Below are 19891 nucleotides of genomic sequence, written 5' to 3' on the forward strand. Positions count from 1 at the left end.
TTATTTCCAAAACAAATTTGAAGGCAAGCAGATTTATTTTAGGTGTAGTGAGCGTCCCTTCTGAAAGCGCAGTAAAGTCAATCTGATACGCAGTAGCGCCAAATTAAGAAATGCAAATGTGATAAATTTAATTTTTAAGATTCTTATTATTACATAATAATAAAAATAACATATGTTATTTTTACAAAACTATTTTTATATTTATACTATTTACAGAAAAATATATACAGAATTTGCTGTAAAAATTTGCTAGATTATCAAAAATATTCTGTAACTACAAGCAGTTTGAGCAAGTTTGAGATTCACTGCTCTGCAGTTACGCCGCCTGTGTGACAGCCCTTTACATGTCAAGAAATATTCTATTTTAATTTCGATCTCTCTTTTGTTTAGATTTTGTTGATATTTAATGAACAATCCATCTTTTGTTCGTTTGAGCTAATATCAATTCCATCTACAACCACAAACAATAAATTCGTCGTTTCATTAGATGTCATAGCCGCCGGCGTATGACAATGTGTCAGATATTTTTCGATGACTAGCGAAACTTGCAAGTGTCAATGGCTTCTGTTGCCACAACTTCGTTCGAGCAATCAGTTTCAAAAGACAAAGAAAAAATGGCAGGCGAAGTGTTATTCGAACGTGCAAGAGAAATTGCATCTACAAATACAAAAGAGGGTATAAAAATTCTCAACACGATTGTGCAAGCACACGATAAAGAGGGAAACGAAGATGATATTCGACTCAAAGAAATGGGCATTTTGCAGTTGGGGGAACTATACAAAAAAGAAGGTAATGCAAAAGAATTGGCTGAGCTTATTAAGGCTACGAGACCCTTTCTTAGCCAAATAAGCAAAGCAAAAGCGGCCAAACTAGTGCGTTCTTTAGTGGATTTCTTTTTGGATTTGGAGGCTGGAACTGGCATTGAAGTACAACTATGTAAAGAATGTATTGATTGGGCGAAAGAGGAACGTAGAACTTTCCTACGTCAATCTTTAGAAGCCAGGCTAATTGCCTTGTATTTTGATACAGGAATGTTTTCAGAAGCTCTACAATTAGGGTCTACTCTATTAAAAGAACTTAAAAAACTCGATGACAAAAATCTGCTCGTCGAAGTGCAACTTCTTGAAAGCAAAACGTATCATGCATTAAGTAACTTACCTAAGGCGAGGGCTGCGTTGACATCAGCAAGAACGACAGCCAATGCCATTTACTGTCCGCCAAAGATGCAAGCCAGTTTGGATCTACAATCGGGTATTTTGCATGCAGCTGATGAACGAGATTTTAAAACCTCATATTCATATTTCTATGAAGCTTTTGAAGGTTTTGACAGTGTAGAAAATCCTAAAGCTCTTACTGCTCTTAAATATATGTTGTTAAGCAAGATTATGTTGAATTGTCCTGATGAAGTCAAGCAAATTGTTAGTGGAAAGTTAGCTTTAAAATATGCTGGACAAGATATTGAAGCTATGAAAGCTGTGGCCTGCGCTTCAAGTAAACGTTCATTAGCTGATTTTCAAAATGCTTTGCAAGATTTTAAACCACAGTTAGAACAAGATGTAATTGTACGAGCTCATCTTGGGACATTGTATGACACAATGTTGGAGCAAAATTTATGCCGAATCATTGAACCTTATTCTCGAGTTGAAGTATCATATATTTCACAATGCATAAATCTACCAAAATCTAGAGTTGAAAAAAAGTTGTCCCAAATGATATTAGATAAAAAATTTCATGGTATACTAGATCAAGGCGAAGGAGTTTTAATAGTTTTTGAAGAATCCACTGTTGACAAAACTTACGAAATGGCATTGGAAACTATTCAAAATATGGGAAAAGTAGTTGATACATTATATCAAAAAGCAAAAAAGTTATCATAGTTTTATTTAGCTGAAAATGTTTGCAATTTAAATATATTTTTACAATATTAGTTTCAAACCTTATACTAATTTTGGTCATAATAAACCTTCAAACAATATGTACTTTAATTTTTGTAAATTTTGCATTTTAACATATAATGTAGTTAATCAAATACTAAATAAAAAAAATCATTACTCCTTACTAATTATTCAAGTGTATGTTGTTAGAGAATAAATTATTTTTTATGTGAAACCATAATATATATTTTTTTCTAATAGCGTTTGAAACTCTTGACCACCAAATTATTTTTTTCAAGTTTAATCATTTACAATATAAATCAATTTAATTCTGCTTTGATTAACGATTAAATTTTACAGATTAATAACTTTTAAAAAAAGATAAATTTCAGGTTTTCTTCATAATTCCAGAAAGATTTAAATTCTGAAAAATATAGATATGACTAACACTTTATTTTCAGTGAATTGTTTCAGATAAATGAAAAAAAAATGAATCAGTAATTTTTAGTAAAATAAACAAGATTAGAAGTATATAAACCTTTTTATATCTAATAATAAATCTTGTTATTAAATTGACAATAATATTTATTGAAAAGATTAACTACTACAAAAGGTGACAATCTGAAACAATAAATTAAAATTGAAAGAAAGTCAGCATTAAAAAAAACTCTTAATCTTTTTTCGTTGATTTTATCCATGTTAAAATATGTATGCGTTAAAAAAATATTTATTTTTAAATGAATATTAATTTCTTTTGTATATGTCGGTCAAATCTTTTCATAACCTTGTTAGCATAATGTTTTTGCATTATTAGCATTATTATTTTTTCAATATAAGGAAGTATTATTCTCTTTTTTTTTCAATACAAGGAAAAAATGTTTTCCATGAAATATATGTATCATAAATTCATTTTATTAACTTTCCGTAGGGTAAGTTATAGTAATCGCAAAAAAATCGAAAATGAAAATTTTTATATATCTTTACGTTTTAAAGGTTTTTGAACATTTTGACATACCTTAAAAAAAATGGATGTATGTGTGTGTATATGTGTGTGTGTGTATGTGCAGATACAAATTTTCGTCGACGATTTCGGGAACACCGATCAACGGATTTGAATAATCGGATTTGAAGATTTGAAAAGCATTCGATTCGTATTAATAAGGAGACGTGCTAATTAGTTTTTGGCGAAGGCAGGTTTAGCCGTTCCGAAGTAACGGTAACTCAGTGTTTAGGAGAACGGAGCGTCCGATTTTAATAATTCAAAAAACATTTTACTCGTATTAACAAGATGAAGAACTGATTAAATTTTTGAGAAGGCAGCTCCAGCGGTTATGGACTCTCAATAAAAATAAGTTATAAAAATGTCATTTGGCGGTCAAAAATGTTTATTGGACATACGTACATCAAATTATCAGATATTTTATAGAAATTTTAATAATGTGTACACACATAGATAAAAGAAGAGTATTTTAATAATGTGTACACATTTTGTGTAAACTTTTTTGGGTTCTGTACCAAGATTTTTGATTACGGTACGGGAAGTTCAAGCAATTCGCCTTAAGGGATGCCATGCACCCCACTAACTTATTTTATTTTCCTTAGTATTTGATATAATAATTAAAGTTAAATATTAATTTTACAAAGATCCACAATTTACATAGTCAAGCGCTTTCGTTCTTGTCACATTCTTTCAGACATTTCGTTTTAAAAGCGTTTGAATACGAACTGTCAAAGTGGTGTTTTGTGATGTGTTTTTAAGTGAAATAATAGATAATTAAAAACAATTTAATTTATCCACAATGAGTGACGAAGATTGTGGAACTACCGAAGATGGAGAACAAAACAGCAATTTCAATTATATATTATCAACCTGGAAAATGTTCAATGACACAATGAAACCACTGTACCTCAACATAGAAAATTCTGAGCCTCTTCTAGAAAGTGTGATAAACTTTATTGAAGATTCAACTCAAGACTTTTGCCAATTCTTCATCGCACCTGTCGATACTCAAGTAAACAATCAAAACCAACAAAAAAAATTTGATTGTTTTACTACTTGGTTGTTAGGACATTTCTTCTATATACTAGGGTGTAATTCGCTCCAAAGGTAAATAAACGTAATTTATATAGTAGAAGTATGGATATAAAAATTAGCACTTTTGTTTTAGGTTACATGATAAGAGCGTTTCGGCACAGCTTAGAATTTTGAATATCTTGTATACAAAAGCACCTACCACATTTGAATTGATAGTAAAGGATTACTACAAATGTTTTATACAACTCGCACAAAACAATTCAAATTATCATTTCACTAAACAACACATTCGATATTTTGTACCTGATGAAAATTTAAGCAAATCAATTAATTTAGATTTAAGTCCGATTGACTTTAACGTTACTAAAGAAGAGACAAGTTATGATCTGCAAGGTCATCTCATAACAATAATGTCCACTGTGATGCCTTATCAAATTATGTATAATAAAAAAGATGAGTTGATCAAAAATATATATGCTCATTTAAATAAAACATTAGGTGATTGTGATATTAAACTAAAACTGTTAGTAATAAATCTTTATACAAGTTTGATAAAAGCGTCTGGTATTAAAAATTCAATAAACTAAGTCAGCCAAATCAAATATCAATATTAGTGAATTCTATTAATGTGATATTAAATATTACTTTTAGCACCTATACAAATTCAATTTGTACAAATATTTTAGATTTTAGTAATGTTGTACAACATTTCTTAGAAGCATTAGTCGAGTTAAATGAATTAGATAAAATTGCAGAAAAAAATCTAATTAATCTATGCATAAGCATATTTAAGTCAGATAATGTTGAATTGAAAGATTCACTTAAATCATTTGCATATGATTTTTGTAGTAAACTGTTAAGAGTAAGCACCGAATTTAATTATGAAGACATATTAAAAAGTAAAGAGCTACAAAATATTTCGATAGATTTGAATCTATTTTTACATCACACTGTTTTAGAAGAAATGAAAATGAATGTTTTCAATATCAATAGTGAAATTACAAATACAATAAATGTACTTTCCTTAAGTCCAACTTGGGCATCTCTTCATTTCAAGTTGTTAGAAAGCTTACAAAGTAAACACAATAACCGATCCAATTTATTAACTGCAAGCAACATATTAAATCATTCTATATGGATTGATATTGAATTTTCTATATGGCATCAAGATATTCATATAAATAAGACTCCATGTTTTTGTAAAAATAACATGGATATTTATAAAGATTTCAAAAACATAGATTTATTATTTTCTAAGGATGATTATAATCCTCTCATTAACGAATTTCTAAATTCAGTGGAAAGACTTGATTGCATAGATAGTCTTGATTTATTTAAAAGTGTGGTTGAGATAGCTCGAAATTTATTACTAATAACTTACAAAAGAAGGTTAACAGCAAATGCTTTTAATCATTTAATTGGAATATTATGCTCCTATAATATAAAATCAGTACCTGACATCAAAGCTCATTGTAAGCCATTTGTTTATAACTTGTTCGCAAAGGAATGGTTACAGGAAGACAGGCTGAATATTCAAATATTCATTTTAAAGGCACTTTCATATTTACCTCTTCAGGTTGATATGAAAATAAAAAACATTATTCAAAAAATTCTAAAATCTTGTTTATTTTGTGAACAACAAGAAATTAGAATTGAGGTATGATTTAGATATACTATATTAACATGCACAAATTGATGACTTCTTAATTTTAAATTATTTTAGGCTCTAAAATGTTTACCACATTTATACAGATACAAAATATTACCATCGAATGTAATCTTGGATTTACTTTCAAGACTAATATCAACTACTGACTATGAGGCATCAGTTGTAATTGACTATGTACTACCAAAATTATTATGTATTTGTTCTGGAAATTCCATTATTGTGATGAAGAATATGCACAAAAATAATTTTGAATTAGAACTGATTTGTTCTAAGTGTAAGACACATGAAGAATTTACGAGAGAGATCACGAATGGAAAAATATTTTACAATGAAAAATTTGATGTTGAACCACAAGTATTTGATGGTATTGTAGTAAACTATTTAAATCACTTTAAAAGCACTAATCCTAAAATACGAAAAGCATTATTGCATATCCTTACCCCTATATTTAATCATACTGATATTGGTTTTCAAAGTCCTAATCTTCATATTTGGATTGACTATTGTGGCTATACTGATGATGCAATCAGAATAGACTTTTGTGGAAAATTTAGGAATCTTGTAACAATTGTTTTGGTATGATATTTGTAATGAACTTTTTACATTTTCAAAAAAAATTATTAATGCTAACATATATTTGATTTCATGTTGTAGGCAAACGAAAAAATTACAAAAGACTCAAAAGAGCATATTATTATAACACTACTTACAAAAATGGGGAATATAGTAAAAATGAGCTTCTACAAGAATAATTTAGTTTTACAAAAATCAATATTAAATTTAATTCAAGAGCTGGGTTTAGCAGATTCTAAAGATTTACTACAACCATGTACACAACTTTTAATACAATTTTTGATGGGTCCTCAGACACCTTATGGAGCTTTAGCTATGTTATTTCTATCAAAAATTACAAGACATTACAATTTAACTGAGAATTTTATTTTTCACAAATACAAAAAGGAATTTTGTCAACAGATATCAGATCTTATTATATTTTACCATTGTAATAATTTTAGTCTGGGAGATATCACATTTAAAGTAAGTCATTTCAAGAACAAGGCATTGCATTTTTGCATATATTAACTAATTATATTTTATATTTTAAGGTAACTCGAGCTTTTGGTTTTAAAGGTCATCGGGACTTTTTCTCTAAAGAAATTCATCACATTCTTCCTTGTCTGATTCCTTGGTTTATTAAGGTAAATAAAATTTTATAACTAATGTTACTTACAGAGAAATAAAGTTTTATTAAGGTATAATTTATTTTTAAGGTACCTCAATCGCAACCACTTTTAACAGAAATTGCAAGGCTTGTGCAGAAGGGACCTTCCACCCTACTGTCGGAGTTATTTTTCAAAATTTATCCTATAATATATTTGAATGAATCATCAACTATGACTAGTAATATTATGAAATTTATTACAAAAATTACTCATTGTTCAGAAAGGGATTTGAAAAGAAAGGACTTTAGGGTATTATTTTATTGTATACTTACTTGTATGAACCCAGTTATATGCATTATTTATTTCAGATGATGATAAGTGAATTAATTGTTCATTATCATTCAAATAAGGAAGCTGTTATAGCTGCTTGTGAAAATTTAGCCAGTATTGATCCTGACTATTCAAAAGATGACGATTGTTTTGTAGTTGATGGACCTCTTTCACAAGTAATTGATTTTTTGCATCCAAGATTTTTGGGAGTTTTGGGTATATTTGGAAGTCAATTGGTCAATAGTCAAGTAGCAGATTCTGTTAAACGTAAAGTATTGGAGAGTTTAACGGATTTGATTGAACTAATGGGAGATAAATACATTACACCTTTGCGTTTTAAGGTAATGGCTACACTTAGATCAGCATTATCTTTGAATGTTAAAGAATATGGTCCGCTGCATATAAATGCTTGGAATGCATTCATTCGCACTGTGAATATTCAATCTTTAGGATCATTGCTTAGTACAATATTTGTTTCTTTAACACCCTTATTAGATCATTATTATACTGAAGTAAATAACTTGTTTAGTTTCTTGGTTATAAATCATGAAAGTCTTTTAAGTTCTTTTATGCCAGACCTATTTTTTATATCTGAACTAAATATTGATGAAAATATTAAAATGATAGTCCATTCGCACATTCAACAAGTTAAATCGGATAGTATGATTGAAAATTTAAAACTATTGTTAAAGCAAGTGAAACATGAAGATATAGAAGTGCGGCAATATGCACTTCAGTATGTCACCAAACTGTTATCAGATAATAAACAAGAACTTAATGATGCAATTCTTAGTAGTGATATGATGAATCCAGTAATCGTTGAATTGATAGATGCACTTGTAACCGGAACTAGAGAAAGTGAGACTTTAAAGTTGGATTACGCAAGGTGTTTAGGAGAGTTGGGTGCAATTGAACCAAGTCACTTACCCCGAAGATTTGAGGATACCTCTGTCTTTACATTTAGTGCAACAGATGACACATTTGCTATATCTGCTCTTATGGAACTATCAAGAGCCTTGCAGTTTGAAAAGCATACCAAGTTTATGGATAACTTTGCTGTGGCTATCCAAGAAATTTTGAAGTTTTATAAAATATCTCCAACTGAGAAAAAAGCAATTTGGGAATCTTTACCAGAAAGCATGCAAGAAGTTATGCTTATATTACTTTCATCTCGTTATGTTGTTCAACCTAGTATGTCACCTGATCGGATACATCCCATATTCGGGTCGAGTGGTGCATCCACATTTAGTAAATGGGCATTTATTTGGGTTAGTGCTTTGATTCCTCAAATAGCAAACAAAGATATTAGTGTTTTATTCAGTTCCTGCAAACCAAGTTTAAACAGAGATTTAAGGACATTGATACTATTCCTACCATATATAATTCTTCATGTTTTATTTGGAAATAATGATGAAGTCAATACCCAAATTTTTGAAGAAATGCAGACAATAATCAACATAAAACCTCATTCTTACAAAACTATTCAAAACAATAAGCAAGATAAAAAATATTTGCCAACTATTGCACTGGATCCAATAAAAAAAGCTAAACCTATAGAAGAAGATACACATATAAAATGTTGTAAAACAATATATGTGCTCATTGATTTCTTAGAAAGATGGGTTCGAGAATGGGTTCATGTAAATTGTCCCAGAGTGAAGAATCCTTTAGACAATCTTCATTATAAAGCAATATATAATTTTGTGAATAAATTCGATAAAAGTGTTTTGTCCAAAGGAAATTTTGAATGTGAGGAATATTCAAGGGCCCTTCTATATTTGGAATGGTATTTAGAAGAAAATGAAGAAAAAATCAGTTCATATTTGTCAGATCTAGCAAATATTTATGCAAAATTAGATGAAGGCGATGCTGTTGCTGGTATACTTTCTATAATGGAACATGAACCATCTCTACAAGATCAAATATTATTCCATGAGGTTACAGGCCAATTGCAAGATGCAGCTGCTTGTTATGAAATAAAAGCACAAGAAATTAGTTTGGATCGTGATTTAATGCTAGGAATGATTCGATGTTATCTGGGATTAGATCAACCTTATATGGCATATAAGTTGGCTCACAGCGTTTCTATGATAGAAGATGAAATTGGATGTTCCATTACTGAAAGTTTAGCTGAACCTTTATGGAGATTAGGAAAATGGGATGATTTGTCTGAACTTTTGGTTAGAGAAGAAGTCAAGGAAAGTCCAGAATGGGGAGTACGGTTTGGTCATGCTTTACTTTCCTTTAAAAATAGACAGAGAAATGATTTTAAAATGGAATTGGATACAATGAGAACTAACTTAATGTGTAATTTAACTAATGTTACAATGGAAAATGGAGCTTATCAACAAGCATATCCACATATTATTAAATTGCATATACTAAATGAGTTTGAAAGTGTTGACAGCTTAGTTCATATGTAAGCATGTACATATATTTTTACAACTAGGGTTTATAATTTCATGTATATCACACACAATTATTTAAATCGCTCATGTTTCAGGGTAACAAATTGTAAAAGTAATGTTGAAATTTTAAAAGCTGTCCATAATCTTCTGAGTAATTGGGCTGTTAGATTGAACATTTTGGAGTCGACTGGTACTACTGTCGAACCTGTGTTATGTGCAAGAAGAATATTTTTGGAACAAGCTAAAGTAAATTATTGAAATAGAATTTTTATATTATTTCTTTCTATGAAAATTTACAGTTATTGCTTAATAATTAAGTATATTTGTATATATTTATTTATTTGCATGTATTTATTCATTCAATATATTAATAGGTGATAATGTCTGATCGAGAATGTATTGTAAATAATGTATTAGATGAATTTATTGCAAAATCTTGGATAAATAGTGTAAGATTAGCACGAAAAGCTGGATTATACCAACAGGTAGTAATAGACTTATAGTAAAAATAAGATTTTTTGAACTAAACCATTTATTATTATTTATTTTTTGGATCATTTAAGGCATATACATATATTTTAAATGCTGAAATGTATAAACCAAAAGAACTTTTTGTGGAAAAAGCTAAGTTGCTTTGGCAGAAAGGTGAGCAATCCTCGGCGATTCGTGCTCTTGTAAGAGGAGTTGATGAACAATTCCCAGACTTAAATAAATTTAAGACAGCATCAAGTGGAGAAATAATAGCTGACAGGTTAGTTCTTAAAATAAATATCTAAATCCAACTTATTTGAGAACATATTATAAGATTTGCTTTAATATTAAACAGATTCATTAGTTAAAATTAGATTTAGTTGTACGAAACACAGTGTTTTCATTATTCAATTAAACCATAATGTTAAGGCGCGAAGCTTAAATTTTACTTCGACGTCTAACAGGGTGTTGTCGATTTAATTATCTAAACACTTCACTTTTAAATTTGTTCTATTGTATAGTAGAACTCTTGGTGTGATCTGTGATTATTCAAATAAAATGCGACGTTTAATACTAATAGATTTATTATAAAAAGAATATGGTGAATATAATGGCAACAGATAGTTGATGTTTCTATACTGCGCTCTAAACTTATACTAAATAAAAATTATTAAAAATTGAAATTAACAATATTAGCCCCGCCCGTAAGAGGCGGGTTACATTAATTTATAAAATGAGGGGGATGATTTCTTATGCTTATTCGAAATCATTTTGCAGACACATAAAAAACTATCGACGCGGATGTAGACGGTCCAGACACATAAATTAAGCTCAAAAATTAAAATATCTTATATCACTAAAGCATTTTGCACGTGATGTGTGAAATGAAATGCAGACGACCGCCTACATCGCCTGGCGACTGTCCATCGTATCGGAATATGATACGACGACACCCTTACAAAAAATAATTTAGACCACCACCATTGGGAATTCTTAACATGGCGGCGACCTTGAAATAATCTTAATATTATTTCGAAATATTTAAATTTACATCAAAATCTTAATCGAGTTAGTTTAATACATCATATAACTAAGTTAACAAGATAATTAATAATTCATATAAACAATAGAAATTGAGGATTATTTCAATGTAACTAAACTCAAAACGTTTTAGTTTTTGTTTTATATTCATGTCACTAAGTTCCACACTAAATCAAAGTCGTTGCTTCAAATTTAAAAACTGTGTTCGACTAGCGAAAGGAACTAGTAAAGAAAAATATCATTATTAAATAATTACACTATTTCACTTTGTTATTTATGATATACATTGTTAGAATTGAATGTATTCAATTTATTATCACTGCACGAATGTCATACACAGTCACAACACGAATTTTCCCATCCTCACCTGGATGTACTTGGACGATGTTGCATACACGCTAATTTAGCGAAGGAAAATTATCCTCGCAAAGTAGAAGCATAGATCCCACCTTTACTGATTAATCTGCACAGCCCGTGCATTTTCTCCGATCCTGCAGCTCCAATTCGCTGTAGATGCTGGTAGCGCCTATTCTCCGGAACGTCAAGTACGTTTAGGTCGGGATTGGTTATGATGGGTTTGTCAAATAGGAAGTGACCAGAGGACAAGTGATTAAAATCAATAGGATCGGACCAAAATGAGGAGTTTGACATAATTTCAGTATGTGACAAATATGTAAAAAATTCTTTAAATATATAAAATGTGTTTTCTAAAAATCGAATGGAATGCTTGAAATGCGGCATGTATTTTATATCCAAAATAGCACCAAAATGGGGTGATCTGATCAGAACGAAATGCCAATTAATTCCACAATGTATAATTAAGTAAAATTTCATAAACTTATTGAAATTGCTTTTGCATAAAATATTGCATAGTATTTTAACTTCTGACGACGCTCCAATAAAATTTCTGCCGTTGTCTGAATTAATGCTAGTAGGTTTCTCTGACGCATAATAAGTTATCTGAGCATAGCCAAAACCTTCTAACATAAACTTTGATACAATTTTTAACTGAATAGCTCGCGTACTAAAATAAACAGATAGGGATATGTATGCTCTAATTTTTCTAAAGTCTTTAGTACGACTTTTACTCAAAATAATCGGACTTCGGAAGCCCACCCCGCGACTCGCGAACGGCAACTGCAAAGTCATGCGGTTTTTCATTAACGAAAAGAAGAAAGGATTGATCACGAAGCATGTGAAACAGTTTCGTGTCACCCCTTTACATAAATTTGTATCGCCAATGCGCAAAATGCCATTTTCGGATATAAATGGGTTGAGCGTTTTTAATTCTGATTTAGGTTTTATTGGTCTATGCTTTAGGTTGTTAGACCTTTCAAAACTACTATCAGAAACTGAATTCATTGCAAAATTGCAAATAGTTTCATTAGACAAGTGATGCGATTGGATTGTGTTCGAAATTATCCAACCCAATGCAGTGTTTTGCAGAACCGTGTTAGTTTTGCTCAATTTTATAAAACCCTTTCGCAACAAATTCCAAAATAAATCCGCTCCCAATAACATATCTATCCTACCGCTGATATTATAATTTGAATCAGATAATTTTATACCGGGAGGAATTTCAAAATGGTTTGATGGAAACGAAATCGCGGGTATATTACTTGCGCTTGAATCTAAAGTTAAACACGATATATTGCATGAATATGAGCTTATATTTGATTTTATATTAACTTCGATTTTGCTATTAATTTTTGATAAAGACTGACTTATACCTGAAACGGACATATTTAAAGGCTCCGTTTTTGAAGCAAGTTTCTTTGCAAATTTCTGTGTCATAAAATTTGATTGTGAACCGTTGTCCAACAAGATTCTAGCAGGAACCCATGCGCGGTTTTTATTTAATACCGAAATGACCGCTGTTGAAAGTAAAACCTGTGATAAATTTACATTACTAACAAATGATGTGCTAGGTATAGATTCAATCAACTGATTTTTTGCTGGCTCTTCACAATGCAACAGTGTATTATGTTTTTCATGGCAAACCATACAACGAATTAAAACTGAACAATTATCTATTTGATGGTTTGTATTCAAGCAATTTGTACAGATTTTTAACTGCTGTACTTGTGACATTCTTTCATTTACTTTTAATTTTCTAAATTCTTCACATTTAAATAATGAATGAGCCCTTTGACATAATACACATTGCAATGTGTTTGAGATCGCATGTGATGTTGTATCCACATCGCTATTTAAAGATGTGGGTTTGTGAAATTTGCTAGTAGGTATTTTATTGATTAAAGAATATAGCATTTCTTTTAATCGATCAGAAGTATCAATGACTTCGGAGAGATCGATCTCACATAACTTATTCGACTCCTCTTCGTCGTCATTGATATTAATTAAATTAATGATTACGTTTTCGTAATCTTTATTTAAAGTATTTAATTTATCTAAACAATTACTGAGATCCCTACTATTTAATTCAGACATCGGCAACTTTAGTAACTTTTGGCAATGAATTTCTAATTTCGTTAGCTTTATCTCTAAAACTTTCTTTGTAGCTTTTAATGCTTTTTGCGAATCCATTTTTTGCACAGATCAAAACAACATGTATAAAAAAGGATGTATTTAGGTAATAAAGGGATAATTTAGGAATGTACTTGACTGACCTTTTTTGCTGTCCCGCTGTGCCTTCGCTGTTGCCTGCGTAGAATATCTCAGCTGTTCCGTTCGGCTTGCTTTGTCCTCACGGTGTTAACACTTGTTGTTTAACTTATATTTTATTTAATAATTTGATTTATTATTAATTGAATTTTATAATGGAAATACTATTATTCTTTCGAATATAGTAATTTATTTGTGATTTTATTAATTTTAATCACTGAAATTTAATCATTTATTTGTGGTATTATTAAATTTAATCATTCTCATTCTATTAATTTGATCTTAATAATAATAACTCACTTGAATTTATTAATTTTATTAGTGATTTTATAAACTAATCACTTGAATTATTAATATTATTAAATTTAATCACTTGCACTATAGATTTGATTTTAATTTAATAATTTACTTTAATATTTTAGCGGACTGTATGTTGCTGGTTGATTAATTTATTTGAACGTCCAAAAGATCACTTAAAATTATTAATATTGTTTATTTGTGTCCTTTGGAAAGTTGTAAAAGTCCAAATGATAAATATTCGGCTCGTTTGGACCAAATGTTAAGGCGCGAAGCTTAAATTTTACTTCGACGTCTAACAGGGTGTTGTCGATTTAATTATCTAAACACTTCACTTTTAAATTTGTTCTATTGTATAGTAGAACTCTTGGTGTGATCTGTGATTATTCAAATAAAATGCGACGTTTAATACTAATAGATTTATTATAAAAAGAATATGGTGAATATAATGGCAACAGATAGTTGATGTTTCTATACTGCGCTCTAAACTTATACTAAATAAAAATTATTAAAAATTGAAATTAACAATATTAGCCCCGCCCGTAAGAGGCGGGTTACATTAATTTATAAATCTGAGGGGGATGATTTCTTATGCTTATTCGAAATCATTTTGCAGACACATAAAAAACTATCGACGCGGATGTAGACGGTCCAGACACATAAATTAAGCTCAAAAATTAAAATATCTTATATCACTAAAGCATTTTGCACGTGATGTGTGAAATGAAATGCAGACGACCGCCTACATCGCCTGGCGACTGTCCATCGTATCGGAATATGATACGACGACACCCTTACAAAAAATAATTTAGACCACCACCATTGGGAATTCTTAACACATAATTTCAATCATTACTTTTTTGAAAAGTTTAATTTTTTACTCTTGCATTATTTATTTTATTTAATATATGTTTCATGCCTAATTTATAAATTTGTCTTTCAGAAAATTATGTGCTGAAGCTAAGTTATTGATTGCAATTTATAATGATGATTCGGTTAATGTTGGAACTGAAGAAAACTTAACAAACTATAAAACAGCTGTTGATGTAAGTCGTAACACCAGATTTAAATGCTATTTCATGATATATGATATTACTTATTATTATAACTGTAATTAAACAAAATAGGATTTCATAAACAATTTAAAAATATTAATATTTTTATAACAAATTGAAATTGGATTGGAATTTTATAAGTAAATCACATTCTGTTGCATTACTTTAAAGCTAACTAACTGAAATAAACAATTGACCTTGTTATTTTAATTTGTATTAATATATTATGGTTTTTAAGTTTATGAAAAATATAAACAATCAGGTATATATTATAGGTCTTTAAACACTGGGAAAAAAGTTTAGTTTATCTTGCACAATATTATGATAAAGTGTACTCAACACTTGGTGGTGATGAAACTGAGAACAGATTTACAGAATCTCCGGTATGTATAATTAATTATCATTTCTATATTTTGAATTTGCATTTCTATATGTTTAATATTTTTTACAGCGCCTCATTATACATTTTTATGGAAATTCTTTATACTTTGGTTGCCATTATATATATCAATCAATGCCTAGAATGTTAAGTGTATGGTAAGCTTTTTCTAATAGTATATCAAATTTTTAAATGCTATTATCAATTCTATATATTTATATTTTTAGGTTGGATTATGTTGCTTCAGATAAAGATCCATCCAAAACAACACTGACCAAAATAACAGCCATGATTGCAAATTTTGCTGAAAAGTTACCCACATTCAAATTTTTTACGGCTTTCTCCCAGTTGGTTTCAAGAATTTGTCATCCACAGCCAGTCGTAAGTTTGAATCAAATATTGTTTATAATAGAATACTCAAATATAAGAAAATTTTACTTGTGTACTTAAATGTACAAAAAATTGTATAGAATTTTTAATGAAGAAGTTTGAGCAGAAATTATTATGAATTTATATATTGACAAAATATTTGTTTATTGATTTGTAAAAATGTATTCTTAATTTGTTTTATTTTAGGTTTACACACAACTTAAAGAAATATTAATTAAAATAATACAAAGGTACCCACAACAATCACTTTGGATGATCCTGTGTGTTTATAAATCCAGTTATGTTCAGCGGTATAAGGTAATAATTTAAGTTGTTGGAATTTAATTGAAAAAATTACATGGCTGTTTATTACAATTTAAATTTTTTTAAAAACGTATTAACTATAAGTTATTGATATATATCTGAGTAGTATTACTTATAAATATACTTCCATTATAATAAAATAGAGTATCAATGATAAAGTATTTCATTTTTTCTGTTTTGCAGAGATGTGCCGAAGTTTTGCAAGATCCTAGATTAAATGGTACAGATACTGCAAAATTGATCAACGATTTTAATATATTGGCAGAAAAAATGATTGATTTAACAAATAAAACAATCCCGAATGGCTTGCAAGTATGTTTTATTATTATGAATTTATTTTTGTCAATTGCCTAAATCTATTTATATTTATAGGAAACAACAGTAGCTGCAATAAATAGACATATTCAAAAGACATTCTTAGATCCACAATTCAGTCAAATCATGATGCCAGTACAAGAGTTTCGTAAAATGGTTATGCCGTCTCAGGAATATTATGACAGTATGATTTAAAAATACTACTATTTAATAGAAGCATTTAAATTATTAATTAAAATTTAATTTAGGTAAAAGGAATAGAAATGACTTCAATGCATTTCCCAATAAAATGGTTTATATAACTGGAATACAAGATCGAGTGATAATTCTTGCATCATTGCAAAAACCAAGAAGAATTTCTTTAAAAGGTAGAATATTCAAAATGAAAAACATGAAATGAAACATTACGTAACATGAAATTTTTTGGTAGGATCTGATGGTAAAAATTATAGCTTGCTATTAAAGCCAAAGGACGATTTGCGAAAAGATTTTCGTTTGATGGAATTCAATACTATTGTAAACCAATATTTACATAAAAATCCTGTTGCAAGAGAAAGAAGATTGAAAATTAGAACATATTCTGTTTTGCCATTAAATGAAGAATGTGGAATTATTGAATGGATTTCTAATGTCATACCATTGAGACCTGCGCTAATCAAAATATATAAGGAAAAGCGTGAGTAATATTATTTTTTGTTTTGTAGAAATGTAGGTTGCTACCTGTATTTTAAAGTCAAATTATTGGAGCAGCCTCTCCAGTTCTGCTGGTAATCTTAATTTTGACTGAAGATCCTTTATAATTTAAATATTTGAAATATATTTTTGTTCTATATATTCAAATATATTCTATTGCAGAAATTTACACAAATGCAGAAAAATTGAAGGCTATGTGGGTTCCAAAGGAAAGTCTGGATATCAAAAGAAAAGTATTCTTATCATTTTATATTAAAAACCATCCACCTGTGTTCTCAGAATGGTTTAGGTACTTCAAATACTATTCAATTATTTATGTTACATCTAGACTCAATTTATTATAAACATTTTTCTTTATTTTAGATTGAATTTCCCTGATCCACATGGATGGTATCAGGCCAAATGTGCTTATATTCGTACTACTTCGGTTATCTCTATGGTTGGATATATTTTAGGTAAATTGAATTGTTGACTTCTTCAAATTTGGACATTCAATTAGATTCATATTTTTTTATTACGCAGGCTTGGGTGATCGTCATGGTGAGAATATTTTGTTTGATTCGACAAATGGTGACACCATGCATGTTGATTTTAATTGCCTTTTTAACAAAGGCTTAGCTTTTGAATATCCGGAACGAGTTCCATTCCGAATGACACATAATATGGTGAAGGCTATGGGGCCTACAGGCGTCGAAGGAATGTTCAGGCAAGTTAACATAACTATTAATTTATTTATCTATTGTTTGTGAAATATAAACTTTCAATATGTTTTACAACAGGAAATCATGTGAAATTACAATGAATATATTGAGAGCGCAACGAGAAACATTAATGTCTGTGTTAAGACCTTTTGTTTATGACCCTTTATTGTCATGGAGTTCAAGATCTAATAATACATCAAAGTCAGTATCCACTGAGAGAATGGATAAAGAATCTATGCGATCTGTTGAAAATATTGAAAAAAGACTGAAAGGCATTGTAAGTTTGTTTTATATTCATAATTCTGTTCTTTTATATTTTGTTTTATTTTTTATGATGTAATTTGATTTAAAATTTTACAAGGTGCGTGTTAGAAGTGATCAGTTGGAAAGCACATATCCTGTGAAGGTCAGGTGAACTATTTAATACTCGAAGCAACCAGTATTGATAATTTATGTCAAATGTATATAGGATGGGGACCATATTTATAATTATTTTATTGTTAGATTTTATATGAAATGTTATTGAAGAAATGAATTAGTAAGTTATTTTTATAATTGATTTTTTTTTTTAAGAAAATTGAAAATTACAATTTTATAAGTAATATTAAAATACAATGCCAAATATATTAAATATTAATCAGTTTGAATTTTATTATATTTCGATTGATTTTTTTTTATTGTAGCACTAAATAAGCTAAAAATTTGATTTAAGCAGAATGTTAGTTTGTTATAGTTTACGGGTTATTAGGTTTGAACCAGAACCTGTTATAAGGTTTGAACCGGAACCGGAACCGGTTATAAGAATAGCGAAGGATTGTAAACATCAGGCAACTCGATGTCTGCATGGTAAATTCTTTTTGTCTTTCTAATGTGTTATATGTTGGTACCTCTGAATCGCATTTCAAAATATGGCGCAACATCGGTTTATTTTGACTTCAACCTATAAATTTGACATTTGCTCAGATTTGATGCTTTATAAAATTATTTCATAAATATTGTAATGGCATTATTCAAAGCCTATAGTGATGACAAAACAGAAAAAGAAGGTATACAGAATCTTATTGATGCTCGTTGTATGAAAAACATTTTTGATTAAAAATTGCTTATTTTTGCATTATAAGGTAATGTTGATCAACAAAACATTGAATTAATTACTGAATCTGAATTTCCACAAAAAGTTGATACACATGGTAACAAACACGAGGACGATGCTTCTGATAATGATTTATTCTTTATTGATTCCACGGGAAATCAAAATAATTTATTAGATAATTCAAATGCTAGAAAAATAGAAAGGTATGAATATTTGTGAATATATCTACTTAAAGAGAACATTTTATTAATTTTGCATTATGTATTATTTGCACATATTTGGTAAATATTCAATATATATTTGCTTTTCTATTAATTAAAGTTAAATTTAATGCAGAAAGGAGGATTATGTTCAAACACGAAAAACAAAAAAGAAAACTAAGAGGTATTTAAAAAGAAAAACTTTAGATTCCAAACCAAATATATTTAATTTGAATGATGAATTGAAAAGTCTGCAAAGTTTGTTGTCACATGATGAAAATAATATTGGCTTGTGGAAGGAATTTATTAACGCACAAGTAAGAAATATTTAATATCTATTTTAGTCCAAAATAACAAACAAAAATTCATTCATATAAACTTTTTGTAGGCAAAAAATATTTCTGTGGGTAATGTTAAAGCCATAACAGAGAGACAAATCAGTATTATAGAAGAAGCTCTAAAAAAGAACCCCCGGAATGCAGAACTTTATGATTTATGGTTTCAGTGCAATAGAAAAATTTATTCGCATAATGATTTTACTAAAATTATTATGGAACAAACAGAGAAAGGTAAAGAATTTCATTATGTATATTAAATATATTTTCTGTAATATTAGTAAAGTATCTTAAAATAAATAATATGGATCTTTATTTATAGATTGTGGAAATTTTCAATTGTGGCTAGCGTTGATAGATTGCACACAACAGTCAATTTCAGAATGCAATGTAACTGTTGTATTAGAGTTGTATCAGAAAGCAATGACCTGTTTCAAAAAATTTCGTCATCACACACATGCAACAAAGGAGTTTTATTCAGTAATATTTGTATTTTAAGAGCTCATGTTTGATA

At 29.1% G+C, this 19891-nt stretch overlaps 3 protein-coding genes across 3 annotated transcripts; all 3 read left to right on the plus strand.

Moving 5' to 3' along the window:
- The first annotated feature begins 404 nt into the window (after positions 1 to 404).
- Positions 405 to 1956, plus strand: LOC113384642 (26S proteasome non-ATPase regulatory subunit 11-like). Its single transcript, XM_026622387.1, has one exon. It carries the CDS (start codon positions 558 to 560, stop codon positions 1875 to 1877), a length of 1320 nt encoding a protein of 439 aa, XP_026478172.1. The 5' UTR covers positions 405 to 557; the 3' UTR covers positions 1878 to 1956.
- Positions 1957 to 3659: 1703 nt separating this feature from the next.
- On the plus strand, positions 3660 to 5639 carry LOC113386219. The gene is made up of 3 exons (XM_026624012.1): positions 3660 to 3981; positions 4043 to 4348; positions 5633 to 5639. Exons 1-3 carry the CDS (start codon positions 3674 to 3676, stop codon positions 5637 to 5639), a joined length of 621 nt encoding a protein of 206 aa, XP_026479797.1. The 5' UTR covers positions 3660 to 3673.
- A 794-nt stretch (positions 5640 to 6433) lies between these two features.
- On the plus strand, positions 6434 to 18227 carry LOC113386220 (serine/threonine-protein kinase ATR-like). The gene is made up of 21 exons (XM_026624013.1): positions 6434 to 6616; positions 6685 to 6777; positions 6850 to 7050; positions 7110 to 9490; positions 9575 to 9725; positions 9854 to 9964; positions 10043 to 10230; positions 14857 to 14959; positions 15244 to 15351; positions 15420 to 15505; positions 15575 to 15728; positions 15924 to 16034; positions 16224 to 16352; positions 16413 to 16539; positions 16604 to 16723; positions 16786 to 17031; positions 17211 to 17337; positions 17412 to 17503; positions 17571 to 17754; positions 17828 to 18026; positions 18111 to 18227. The coding sequence occupies exons 1-21, from the start codon at positions 6434 to 6436 to the stop codon at positions 18162 to 18164; spliced, it is 5148 nt and encodes a 1715-aa protein (XP_026479798.1). The 3' UTR covers positions 18165 to 18227.
- The last annotated feature ends 1664 nt before the right edge of the window (positions 18228 to 19891 follow it).

Source organism: Ctenocephalides felis, unplaced genomic scaffold, assembly GCF_003426905.1.
Source record: "Ctenocephalides felis isolate EL2017-DRISC unplaced genomic scaffold, ASM342690v1 CF-g0.4_SCAFFOLD_03571, whole genome shotgun sequence".
Classification (NCBI taxonomy): domain Eukaryota; kingdom Metazoa; phylum Arthropoda; class Insecta; order Siphonaptera; family Pulicidae; genus Ctenocephalides; species Ctenocephalides felis.